The sequence below is a fragment of the Festucalex cinctus genome, chromosome 13 (assembly GCF_051991245.1).
Source record: "Festucalex cinctus isolate MCC-2025b chromosome 13, RoL_Fcin_1.0, whole genome shotgun sequence".
Lineage (NCBI taxonomy): Eukaryota > Metazoa > Chordata > Actinopteri > Syngnathiformes > Syngnathidae > Festucalex > Festucalex cinctus.
In genome coordinates, this window is record NC_135423.1 from 1,747,844 (window position 1) to 1,760,352 (window position 12,509).

The window sequence follows — 12,509 nt, forward strand, 5'->3', positions numbered from 1 at the left end:
ATTAGTTTTCAGGGTGTTTCTGTTAGTTTTTGTATTAGTTTTATTTCTTTAATAAATGCTTAGTTTTAGTTTAGTTAGTTTCAGTATTAGTTTTAGTTTTTTTTTTTTTTTTTTACTGTTGCGCAATATTTAAAAAAACACCATGGGTGTGACGTCATTATTCCAGTTTATATCAAAAATAAATCTAATAAAAATCACATTTAAAATCATCCCCAAAGGCTCATGCATTAAATTAATTACCAAAGACTAAAACGAAGGACATGTTTGCTATATAGTTAGTTCTATTTTAGTTAGTTTTGTAAACATAAAATGTAGTTTCAGTTAGTTTTCTTTTTTTAAAAAGCATCTTTGTTTTTATTTTATTTCGTTAACAAAATTATTTTTTTAATTTTAGTTTTTTCGTTAAGTTTTAGTGAACTAAAATAAGCTTTAATAGCACCTGTGTTTTTCGACACCTTCCCTTCTTACTTTGACCATCTCCAAACATTTTTGTTTTTATTTGATTTGAACTGAGTCAAATGCCATTTTTAGCATATGTCGCGAGCCACTGAAAAAAATGGACGACGGGCCGCCCCTGTTATAAGGGCATGTGACTGTCAGGGTCCACAGGAAATATCATTTTGGGAGCATTAAAGTGACAGTGTGTAATGTTTAGCACCATCTAGAGGTGAACTAATCATTCATTCATGATTCATGATTTGCCAATAAAGATGAAGAAAGTTTGGGGCGGGGTTTATGCAAATTGGAGTTCATTTAGAATTAATTCTTATTCATTATCGTCGGTTTTGATGATAGGACCATTTGAACATCTGTCATTGTTATGTTTGATGTTTCATGTTATTCGGGTTGTCTCTGGTTTGCTGTGTTTGTGTAGTTGAAGATTTTGTGTGTTGGTTTCTCTTGCAGGCTGAAGGAACGCCTCAGTCAGTCAGTCACAACGTGCTTCTCTGTCCTGAAGGTATGTTTACATAATTAACTTGTTTGCAAAATCTTGCTAGTTACAGTTTTGGAGTTCTTCGTTTTACGCGCGTGATCGTTTGATAGATTAATATTGTTTTGTTGCTGTCATTTGTCCACAAATTGCAAAAAAAATTACGTTTGTCATGCTCTAGTTCTGTCTGTATTGTGTGCAAACGCTTTTCTGAAGTTTTTGATGAACTTTGATGAACTCTGGTAGTAATTGAATATGTATTCAATCATTTCTTCACATGAAATAATCAGCAGAAGCCTCACGTTGACGACGAACACACAATTCGCATTAGAACAAACAAAACCTTGACGATCCAATTAAACTTGTTCGGATGCTTTTATCGCAAGTTGAGTTTCATCAGATATGAATTTGCTCTTTGGATGCGCAGTCACAAGATGTCACGGCAATTTGCAGGTTTTGCGAGTGGCAGCGCTTTCAATTTGTTACAGAAAATCACATTTAATGTGGTCTTAGCAGATCAGATTTTTATTTGTCATCATGTCATTTTTTTTTTTTTTTTTTTTTAAATCTGGAAGGAATTTGACACCTTATAATGAAATGAAACCTTTAAGTCAGGGCTGTCCAAACTTTTTCATTTGAGGGCCACATACAGAAAATCAGAAGGACGCAAGGGCCACATCATGTTATGATGAGAAATTGTGTTTAGTCCTAAAAGTTGTACAAATAATTGATTTGTGCTTTTGCATATTTAGAAAAATGCTACAGTATATAAACCAATTGATTTGGCAGTAGGGTTATTATAGTTTTGGAATTTTTCATTTTAGTTTTCAGGGTGGTTCTGTTAGTTTTTATTAGTTTAATTCTTTAAAAAATGCTTAGTTTTAGTTTAGTTTGTTAGTTTCAGTTTTTTTAATGTGTATTACTTGTGCGCGATATTTAAAAAACAGCATGGGAGCAACGTCATCTTTTGGTGCTTTTCTATTGGCTGCTGCTCGATGACGTCACTTCTGTGTGACACACTTTCAAACGTCATTATTCCGCTTTATGTAAAAATAAATCGACTAAAAATCCCATTTAAAATCAACCCCAAAGGCTCGTGCATTCAATTAATTACCAAAGACTAAAACGAAGGACGTTTGCTATAATTCTAGTTAGTTTTAGTTAGTTTTGTAAACATAAAATGTAGTTTTAGTTAGTTTTCGTTTTTTAAAAAGCATTTTTGTTTTAAATTTATTTTGGTAATAATATTGTTTTTTGAATTTTAGTTTTTTCATTAGTTTTAGTGAACTAAAATAACCTTTAATGGGACCTGTTTTTCGATACCTTCCCTTCTTACTTTGACCATCTCCAAACATTTTTGTATTGTTGATTTGATTTGAACTGAGTCAAATGCCATTTTTAGCATATGTCGCGGGCCACTGAAAAATGGACGGCGGGCCGCAAATGGCCCCCGGGCCGTAGTTTGGACACCTTTGTCCTAGTTTGTGGAAATTCTTTTTAAAATCCATTGTTATCTTTACCTGAGAAATTGAAAGCAGTTTTACTCTGTTGTACTTTTTTTTTTTTTTTTTTTTGGGTGTTGTGGTAATACACATTAGAAATACACAGATTAGAACAACTACATGAATGTCGTATATTGAAAGTGTTCAATTGGGTGAGTTCTCACACTGGAGATGAATTCTTTTTCAGGTCTTATGAGGCTAAATTGTGGGTATTTAATACCAAAGCCACAACCGGGCAGTGTATGTCAAAGGTGAATTGATGACGCTCACTCATTCTTTTTGCATATTTTGTGTTGCCAGATGGACCAGTGGAAAAGAAAATCTCTCTTCTGATGCCAGAGATGTTTGTCGCTGGATCTGCCAGAGCCACCGTGTCTGTACTTGGTAAAAAAAAAAAAAAATACCTCTCATGCTTCATTTCCGTAGAACTTCGTCGAACTTTCCCGATTCTTTTCCCGAAGGTGACCTGATGGGCCGAGCCGTGAAGAACCTGGACAAACTCCTGGCGATGCCATTTGGCTGCGGCGAGCAGAACATGTTGCTCTTTGCTCCCAACATCTTCATTCTCAACTACCTGAGAAGCACAGGTCAGCTGACTGCTGACATCCTGGACAGGGCGACGCGCTTCCTCGAGAGCGGTGAGTCGTCTTTCGCAACACTGAAGAGCAAATGGATCAAAATCACCCCCACACGTTATGAAAAGCCCATATCGATAAATCGAAAAGTAGTTAGTTTGTTTAAATCCTGTATTTAAAAAGTGCATTTTCCTGATTGAAACCGGCAGACAGCACCTTTAAGTGGCAACTTTCAACATACAGGCAGTGTCGGATAAACTCAACGGGGTATCTGACGTATGTGCATTTGTGCACGCGTGTGTTCCAGGCTACCAAAGAGAGCTCACGTACAAGCATGACGACGGCTCCTACAGCGCCTTCGGAAAGAGCGACGCGTCTGGCAACACCTGGTCAGTAGGAAAGCATTGGCGGGAATCAGTGATGGTGCTTTGTGGAAACAACTGAAAAAAAAAATGATGACATTTGAGTTTTTGCACATTTGCGACCCCTCTGGCGAAACGCGGAATGGACCCCAGTGACGTCGCACATGGCCTGCTCTGCTGCCACCTGCTGGCCGTTTGTGAAATAACTACCATTTCTGCAACTGTTCTTTGCAGTTGAGAGGCTGCGTCAAAGCCTTCTGTATGCTCTAGCATAAAAAAAAAAAAAAAAAAAAAACGACGTATAAATACGTCTTTGGGACACTTAGAGCATTAAAAAAAAATGTATTTATACGTTATTGGGAGTAAATGAGTTAATTGTTGTTATTATTATTATTATTATTATTATTATTATTATTATTTTAATTATAGACCAACAAATGTGTTAAATATGACACAAATTCAATTACTGGTAACACAAATAAATATGACAAGGATTAGCGTCCTTATAACGTCATTAACTGTGCCTCGCAATGCATTCTGGGAACAATATATATTGCAAAACAGGTCGATTTAACACATTTTGGACTGGCAAAGTGTTGCCGGCACCATTTGCATTCGTGTTCTTTTTCGTAACAACATGATGACAGTTGAGCTCCGTAATTTAGGGCTGGTCCAAAAATCTGCGTATAAATGACGGTAATTGTTTTTCCGTTATATACGGTTATTTTACCGATGCGGCCCACTTGGTAATATATTTTCCTCCATGCGGCCCCTGAGCTAACATGAGTTTGACACCCCTGCTCTATGCAATCTTTCTAAAAGTGTTTTAATATCAAGTTCCAAGAGATTTCTGCTGGTACATTGCGGCTTGTGATGAATTCACTTTTAATTTACTGTCACAAAAATATTGATAGTCTATTTGAGCCTGTCACTGATTTTGCATTAAAACTTTGATGGTGATCTGAAAAGACCAAAAATAACCAGAATAAATGACGTAACGCGCAATATATATATAGTGCAGTTGCATCAGATGTTGCAGAACATTTTGAAGTACTTTTGCTATACGGTGACTTTGTTTCATTTTAAACTTCACACTTAATTTGAGATGAGACTAAAAATGGCAACTGAGGCTGGCATACACATCTTTTTGTTTTTTTTTTGGCACCAGAAAACATTCTCAGCCATTTACTTTATGAGGGAGCTGCCAGAAAAATGTTAATATTTGCTTTGAATAGGCTTAAAGCATATCCGCCTGGGGGGGCGGTGATTGAACAAACACTTTTTTTTTTTGGTTTTGCTGAAAGGATGCTGGGCAGTTTGGCACTTGGTGGGTACGTGTGGGGGCGGCTGCTTGTGGAAACGAGGACTCGAGTGTCCAATCACATTAATATTTGCGACAAAAGATTCCACTAAACGGCTCGAATGGGTTGTGTGCAAAACCATTTTTGGCCGCACTCGTCGCATCAGGCTGCTTCACGAGGGTTGGTGGTGTGAACAAATCATACAAATAATAATAGCTTAGATTTATGTAGCAATTTTCAAGGGAGGATGATTTTTTTTTTTCTTGCCTCCCTCTACAATTTTAGACTAGGGGACAAATTTGGGTGTGAAAAAAAACAGATATATTCTTAATAAACCTAATATTAAGTATTTCTATTCATTTCTGGTTAAGCATTTACAGCAGGGGTGTGCAAACTTTTTCATTTGAGGGCCACATACAGAAAATCAGAAGGACGCAAGGGCCACATAATGTTATGAAGAGAAATTGTGTTTAGTCCTAAAAATTGTATAAATAATTGATTTGTGCTTTTGCATATTTAGAAAAATGCTACAGTATATAAACCAATTGATTTGTAATATGGCAGTAGGGTTATTATAGTTTTGGAATTTTTCATTTTAGTTCGTTTTTATTAGTTTAGTTCTTTAAAAAATGCTTAGTTTTAGTTTAGTTTGTTAGTTTTAGTATTAGTATTTTTTATTTTTTTATTATTCTTATTTTTTTAAATGTATTACTTGTGCCCAATATTTAAACAAAAAACAGCATGGGAGCAACGTCATCTTTTGGTGCTTTTCTATTGGCTGCTGCTTGATGACATCACTTGTGTGTGACACACTTTCAAACGTCATTATTCCGCTTTATGTAAAAATAAATCTACTAAAAAATCACATTTAAAATCATCCCCAAAGGCTCATGCATTCAATTAATTACCAAAGACTAAAATGAAGGACGTTTGCTATAATTAGTTAGTTTTAGTTAGTTTTGTCAACATAAAATGTAGTTTAGTTTTTGTTTTTATTTTATTTCAGTAATAATATTGTTTTGTGACTTTTAGTTTTTTCATGAGTTTTAGTGAACTAAAATAACCTTTAATGGCACCTGTTTTTCGACACCGTCCCTTCTTACTTTGACCATCTCCAAACATTTTTGTTTTGTTGATTTTATTTGAACTGAGTCAAATGCCATTTTTAGCATATGTCGCGGGCCACTGAAAACTGGACGGCGGGCCGCAAATGGCCCCCGGGCCGTCGTTTGGACATCCCTGATTTACAGCAATACTTGACGATATTGCAGTATGATCCTGGAGTGTCACATTGTCATATTTAATTGATTTAGTGAACATTTTAGTTGGTACGTTGCCCCCCTGTCGGATTCAGCTGAACTCTCTCGTAGCCCACAGGCGTCATATCACACACACAAGATCGTTATGTAATTATTCTATGGCTGGTTCATTTTGGGGTTACCGCCACAGGCACTCTGTGCTTTGATTTGTTTTCAAAAGTGTCTCTTTTCTCTCTCTCTTTCTCTAGGCTGACCTCTTTTGTGATGAAGTCATTTGACGGCGCGAGGCCTTACATCTTTGTCGATCCCAAGCACATTACAGACGCCAAGAAGTGGTTGTACTCAAAGCAGGGGCCTGCCGGCTGCTTCACATCTGTGGGGAAACTCTTCCACAATGACATAAAGGTGATGACGCCAGTATGGCCGTCGACATGCTTAACTCTTTTACTGCCACACGTTATCAAAGAAAAACTTTGATATGACAGAGGCTTTGATCATTGACGAAAAGAGATACAACGCTTCCATCTGCTGGCCATAGTTTAGAGTGTTTTAGATTCCACAACCCATTGACCAGGCAGCGCTGCGCTTAGACGTTGCACTGAAAAAAATAAAATAAAATTGTCGACGTTATTTAACGTTTATGGCAATATACGTCGTGATTTTAGTGATCGTTATTAAACGTTTTTGGCGGTCAAAGAGTTAACTCATTAATTCCCAGCCATTTTTCACGGGCTGTTTTACTGGATGATAATGATTGTTGATTTAAAAAAAAAAAAAAGCTTTGCTTAAATGTAATGTTATCAAATAATGTATTATTTTATTTGTTTGATGTATGTGCTGCTACAAAATAATACAAAGTACAAAAAAAAAAAAAACTTACTTCAGTTACAGCAGCCGCCACAAAGCACCAAAACAATTCTAAATCTCACGCAAACTGCAAACTTTTATTGTTACAGGAGCAAAATCAAAAGTATAGAATGACATATGAATGCATGTTTTAATGTCTCATCAGGGAGGAGTGAGCGACGACGTGTCCCTGACAGCTTACATCGTTGCCGCCCTGTTGGAACTGGACACCGACATTAACGTGAGTCAGACGTCACTCCCATTTTTTGCAAACAGTTGACTGCTGTTACGTTTTTACTGGATCTTCATTTCCAAAGTGTGAATATGTGTGGATATTTTTGTGTTTATCACACCTTGTCTACTATTTATTGTTTACATCAGGGGTGTCAAACTCATATTTAGCTCAGGGGCCGCATGGAGGAAAATATTTTACCAAGTGGGCCGGAACAGTAAAATAATGTTATAATAACTTTTGCCATCAATTATATGCAGATTTTTTGCTATTTATGGGTTAGCCCAAAATTACGGAGCTCAACTGTAATCATACTGTTCCAAAAAAATCACCTGAATGCAAATGTAATGTGTGTTAACTCTACCTGTTCCCAGAATGCATTGCGTGGCGCAGTTAACGCATTCACTCGCCGCCATTTTGACTGAAGCAACCCCCTTCGCTCACGGCTGTTTTCCTGGATTTTGACTGATTGTTGCTAGGCCTGCAGAATATTGTGTTCTATTGTTATAAAGACATGGAACCTACCAAAAGAAAGATTAGAGTCTCTTCTTTAAACAGGAAAAAAAAGAAGAAAAAAAAGTATATTTCTGTCTGTCTCCGTTTTGCAGCAATTAGCATTAATGAATAATAAAGCTAAGTTTTATCATGATTCACAAATCTGTTAAAACTGTGGGGGGGAAACAGCTTGTTGCAACCGGGCCCTGGTTGAACCCTTATACTCTGCTGCCACCTGCTGGCCGTTAATTAATTTGTCGTATTTAACATGTTTGGGTCGGTCTATGATTTAAAAAATAAATAAACACACTTGTAAGTTTGAAATTGTGTGTAAAATAACGACATCCATGACGACGCTTCCCCCGTACAAGTTGCATTGCTCATCTGAGGACTGCTTGAAATTACAAACGTTTATTTTTTGATTGTGGCCAGCTGATTAATTGGTCCGACATTACAAATGATTTTTTTACTTTTCAAAATAATCTGGCAGGCCGGTTTGCGGGCCTGATCCGGCAAAAATTGTGCCTCTGACTGCTGTTGCAAGTTACAATAAAAAAATAAATAAAATATTGAAAGAGGGCATATAATGGAAAAACTTGCTTTTCTCTGGAGAGTCTGCACACCTATCGAGTTTTTTTTTGTAAGCTGTCCATGTCTGAAAACGTTGGACACAAAGCGTTCAGATTTTGGTGGCGTCAACCCAAAAGGATCCGAAGCCATTTTTAGTGAGCTCTCCGTCGAGACTTTTGGACCCCTTCAACGCGTGCGCCTGTTTTTGTTTTGTGACAGGATCCTGTGATCCAGAGCGCTCTGGGCTGTCTGAAGGAGGCGGCCGACCAGACGGACAACTTGTACACCACGGCGCTGATGTCGTACACCTTCACGCTGGCGGGGGACGACCACATCAGGAGCAAACTCATCACATACTTGCACCACAAGTCCAGTACAACCGGTACCACATGACGGGAAACGATGCTCGTTTCGTTTTGTTTGTTTTTTGCGGAATGGGAACAGTTATATGTGCAGTGCACGAGTGCAGTCATACTCCTTTTAACGGGTTATTATTATTATAGTTTTGGAATTTTTCATTTGAGTTACTTTTCTCTTTTTTTTTAGTTTTTTTTAAATTTAGTTAGTTTTGACAGGGGTTATGTTAGTTTCAGTATTAGTGTTTTTTGTTGTTTTTTAAATGTGTATTACTTGTGCACAATATTTAAAAAACACCATAGGAGCAACGCCATCTTTTGGTGCTTTTCTATTGGCTGCTGCTAGATGACATCACCTCTGTGTGACATACTTTCAAATGTCATTACAGTTTATATCAAAATAAAGCTACTAAAAATCACATTTAAAATCCTCCCCAAAGGCTCATGCATTCAATTAATTACCAAACATTTTTGCTGTAATTAGTTAGTTTTAATTAGTTTTGTAAAGGTAAAATGTAGTTTATTAGTTGTTGTTTTTTTTTAAAGCATTTTCATTTGTATTTTATTTCACTCATGAAAATGTTTTTTTTTTATTTTAGTTTTCATGATTTTGTTAGTTTTCCTATACTAAAATAACCAAGTTGCTCACAACAATAAAGATGAAATTAGTTCTGACAGTATCAATCAAAACCCGAGTTTTACAGTCTAGCAAATTTGGCGCTGCCCTCGTCTGGAGTGTCGCTTCGCACTCTTTTGCTTATTGTTTGTTTCTTCACATGTTTACCGGTCCTTCCTGTGATCGCTTTCGATTGCTAATGTCCTCGCGACAGGGGGGGCCCGCCACTGGAAGCGAGCGGGGGCTTCTGGGAACGGACTGGACTCTCTGGAGGTGGAGATCACCTCTTACGTGATGCTGGCACTGCTCTCCGGGCCTGCCCTGCCAGATTTCGGGCTGGACTACGTCTCCGGCATCGTGCGCTGGCTCACGCGGCAGCAAAATCCTTACGGAGGTTTCTCTTCCACACAGGTAGGCAACGCTTGCAGTGGCACTTTCTCCCATCTGGGCAGACTGACTGACTGACCGTGTGCCCCTCAGGACACCGTGGTGGCCCTCCAGGCGCTAGCGAAATACGGTGCTGCCACCTATAGCGTCGGGGGCAAGACTACGGTGACGGTGACGTCACTGGGAGGTCAGAACAAGGAGTTCATAGTGGACCAGAGCAATCGGCTGCTGTACCAGGAGGAGAAGCTGAGCGATGCCCCCGGAGAATACACCATTAAAGCCGAGGGACAGAGCTGTGTTCTGGCACAGGTAACGTGCGACATATCAATATTTATGACAGGGGTCTGCAACCGACGGGGCCCTGGAGCCACATGTGGCTCTTTAGTCTTTAGGCCATTGGTGTCCAAACTACGGCCCGGGGGCCATTTGCGGCCCGCCGTCCATTTTTTAGTGGCCCGCGACGTATGCCAAAAATGGCATTTGACTCAGTTCAAATCAAATAAAAACAAAAATGTTTGGAGATGGTCAAAGTATGAAGGGAGGGTGTCGAAAAACACAGATGCTATTAAAGGTTATTTTAGTTCACTAAAACTAACGGAATAACTAAAACTAAAACAATTTCGTTAACAAAATAAATAAAAATGAAAATACTTTTTGAAAAAACGAAAACTGACTGAAATTACATTTTATGTTTACAAAAGTAACAAAAACTATAATTTTAGCAAAAATGTCCTTCGTTTTAGTCTTTGGTGTGATTTTTAGTAAGATTTATTTTGATATCAACCGGAATAATGACATTTGAAAGTATGTCACACAGAAGTGACATCATCAAACAGCAGCCAATAGAAAAGCACCAAAAGATGACGTCGCTTCCATGGTGTTTTTTTAAATATTATATATATTTTTAAATATAACTAATACTAATACTGAAACTAACAAACTAAACTAAAACTAAGCATTTATTTAAAGAAACTAACTAAAATGAAAAATTCCAAAACTATAATAACCCTACTGCCATATTACAAATAAATTGGTTTATACACTGTAGCATTTTTCTAAATATGCAAAAACACAAATCAATTATTTGTCCAATTTTTTAGGACTAAACACAATTTCTCTTCATAACATGATGTGGCCCTTGCGTCCTTCCGATTATCTGGATGTGGCCCTCAAATGAAACAGTTTGGACACCCCTGGTCTAATAATTAGCCTCAATTAATGCCTAATAATTAGGCTTATTAATTACAGATTGAACACTGAGGGACATTGCAGTATCTTGCGTATGTGAGATAAGTTTAAGAGCACCTTTGGGTCGTGTCCTTGCAGATCTCCATGCATTACAACATCCCGCCTCCTCCCGACTTCTCCGCCTTCAACATCTCCACTTCCACCATGTCGAAGTGCAACCAGACCAAACCGCAGCTCATCCTCTTCGTTCGTGCCAGGTAACTGTGAGTGCGCGCACGTCTCTGCCTCGACACATCACCGTCATTGAACATTTTGTCGAATAAACGTGATTTGCATACATCCAATAAAATGTCCCCAAAAGGATTTGGAGCCCATTATCATTATTATGATGATTTAGGTAAAAAAATAAAATAAAATATATATATATAGAGAGAGAGAGAGAGATTTTTTTTTCCCAAAAAAAGAAAAATGACTTGGGTAATTATTTTTGTGAGGATGATGATATGATACAGCATCATGCAAACGTTTTAATGTAAGATAGTACTGTAAGAAAATTACTTTTGGTGTTATAGACACAATTACTGGTGTGGTGTTTTTTTCCCCACCCCCAAATTAATTGAATGATATACAGAGCCCCTCTGGTGTCAGGGTCTGAGGGTCTTTTTTTTTTTTTTTTTTTTTTTTGCTAATCTGTACCCACAGTTTAGTAAACCATACCCACTTTTGTGGCGTTACGTAATACGCATGCGCACGCAACGTTCGAGTGGTTGCTTGACAGCAGTATTAGCAGCGAATGGCTGCTTTTTTTTTTTTTTTTAAATCTTAAACTGTAGACTAGTTTTGGCATCTTAACGATGCATTCGGATGAATGGATGACGGAAAGATGAAGTTTCTTAAATGATATCCGTTCATCAAACAAACACTCAACTTAACTCAATGTTTGTATGTATATTTTTTGGACTTTAATCGATAGAACGTTCGTATAAATAAATAATTTTCCACATTGGAAAGCTTTCAAGTGTGCTTTTGATGCCGTGACATGCACAGATAGACCCGCCTTTTTTTTTTTTCTTGAGCACCTACCCTGAAAAATTCCTCTGCATGTGTCTAATTTAGAATCCTGAACATGTTTATGTATTTGCAAGCGTTGCAGAGAAATGGTTTTGTGTTTGCAGGTACCAGGGAAGGCGAGCTGAGACGAACATGCTCATCATTAACGTCAAACTCTTGTCTGGGCATGTTTTGGATAAATCCTCTCTGGAAGCGGTGAGCCCCCCCCCCCCAACCCTCGTCATGTCACAGCCCTCTTAATCACAAGAGTCGCAAATATTTGTGTCACTTGATATCATTTGAATTACACTGACGACAGTTTACTGTGACGCTCTAGCTAAAGAACGACATCTCAGTGAAGCGTGTGGATCTGGATGAAGGTTATATCAACATCTACTTGGATGGGGTATGAACTTTTATTTGATTTTTTTCCATCTATAAAATGTACTGAATAGAAAGTAGAGTCCTAGCTGAAGAAATATGAGTTGAATGTCATGATTTTGTTCCTCAACCCTTGAGCGACTTTTTGTTTCTCAGTTCTTTATTTTACTCTCTTCCAAGTGTAAATATTAGCCTCCTCTAAAACTGAGTCTATTTGGTCCCACTCTCAATAGAGTCAAATTTACTGTGTGAATGTTATTCATAATTGCTGTAAAAAATACAGTTGATCGGAACTGCCCCGTTATATTGTGATGCTTCAGTGTCCTTGGGATTAGCCTGCAAAAATAACAAAATAAATAAATGCTCTTCAAAATCAGAAAGTTGCTTGAGGTCAAAGAAAAAAAAAAAAAAAAAAAAAAAAAGTTATTTCGGGCCTTGACACCGGACAAAAAGTGTGC

The 12,509-nt window shown here is 37.7% G+C and overlaps 2 protein-coding genes across 6 annotated transcripts in view; one reads left to right on the forward strand and one right to left on the reverse strand.

The window, feature by feature from the left end:
* The window catches only part of LOC144032964 (alpha-2-macroglobulin-like protein 1), a 36,799-nt gene that overhangs the window by 20,969 nt on the left and 3,321 nt on the right, over positions 1 to 12,509 (forward strand). For all 3 annotated transcript variants that reach the window (XM_077540569.1, XM_077540567.1, XM_077540570.1), the window contains 12 exons: positions 907 to 958; positions 2,734 to 2,817; positions 2,895 to 3,071; positions 3,316 to 3,397; positions 6,179 to 6,335; positions 6,943 to 7,017; positions 8,293 to 8,455; positions 9,260 to 9,456; positions 9,526 to 9,741; positions 10,759 to 10,877; positions 11,796 to 11,886; positions 12,008 to 12,076. In XM_077540569.1, coding sequence (XP_077396695.1) covers positions 907 to 958; positions 2,734 to 2,817; positions 2,895 to 3,071; positions 3,316 to 3,397; positions 6,179 to 6,335; positions 6,943 to 7,017; positions 8,293 to 8,455; positions 9,260 to 9,456; positions 9,526 to 9,741; positions 10,759 to 10,877; positions 11,796 to 11,886; positions 12,008 to 12,076 — 1,482 coding nt within the window. The remainder of the gene's footprint in view (positions 1 to 906; positions 959 to 2,733; positions 2,818 to 2,894; positions 3,072 to 3,315; positions 3,398 to 6,178; positions 6,336 to 6,942; positions 7,018 to 8,292; positions 8,456 to 9,259; positions 9,457 to 9,525; positions 9,742 to 10,758; positions 10,878 to 11,795; positions 11,887 to 12,007; positions 12,077 to 12,509) is intronic.
* Positions 1 to 12,509, reverse strand: part of LOC144032968 (uncharacterized) — a 37,286-nt gene that overhangs the window by 1,003 nt on the left and 23,774 nt on the right. Inside the window, exon 5 of one of the 3 annotated variants that reach the window (XM_077540576.1) lies at positions 3,321 to 3,448. The exons of 1 other annotated variant lie outside the window; for it this stretch is intronic. In XM_077540576.1, the coding sequence (XP_077396702.1) occupies positions 3,356 to 3,448 (93 nt within the window). In that variant the 3' untranslated portion in view covers positions 3,321 to 3,355. Of the gene's footprint in view, positions 1 to 3,320; positions 3,449 to 11,927; positions 12,388 to 12,509 lie in introns of those variants that run through there. One more of the 3 variants, XM_077540577.1, reaches the window with a different exon arrangement.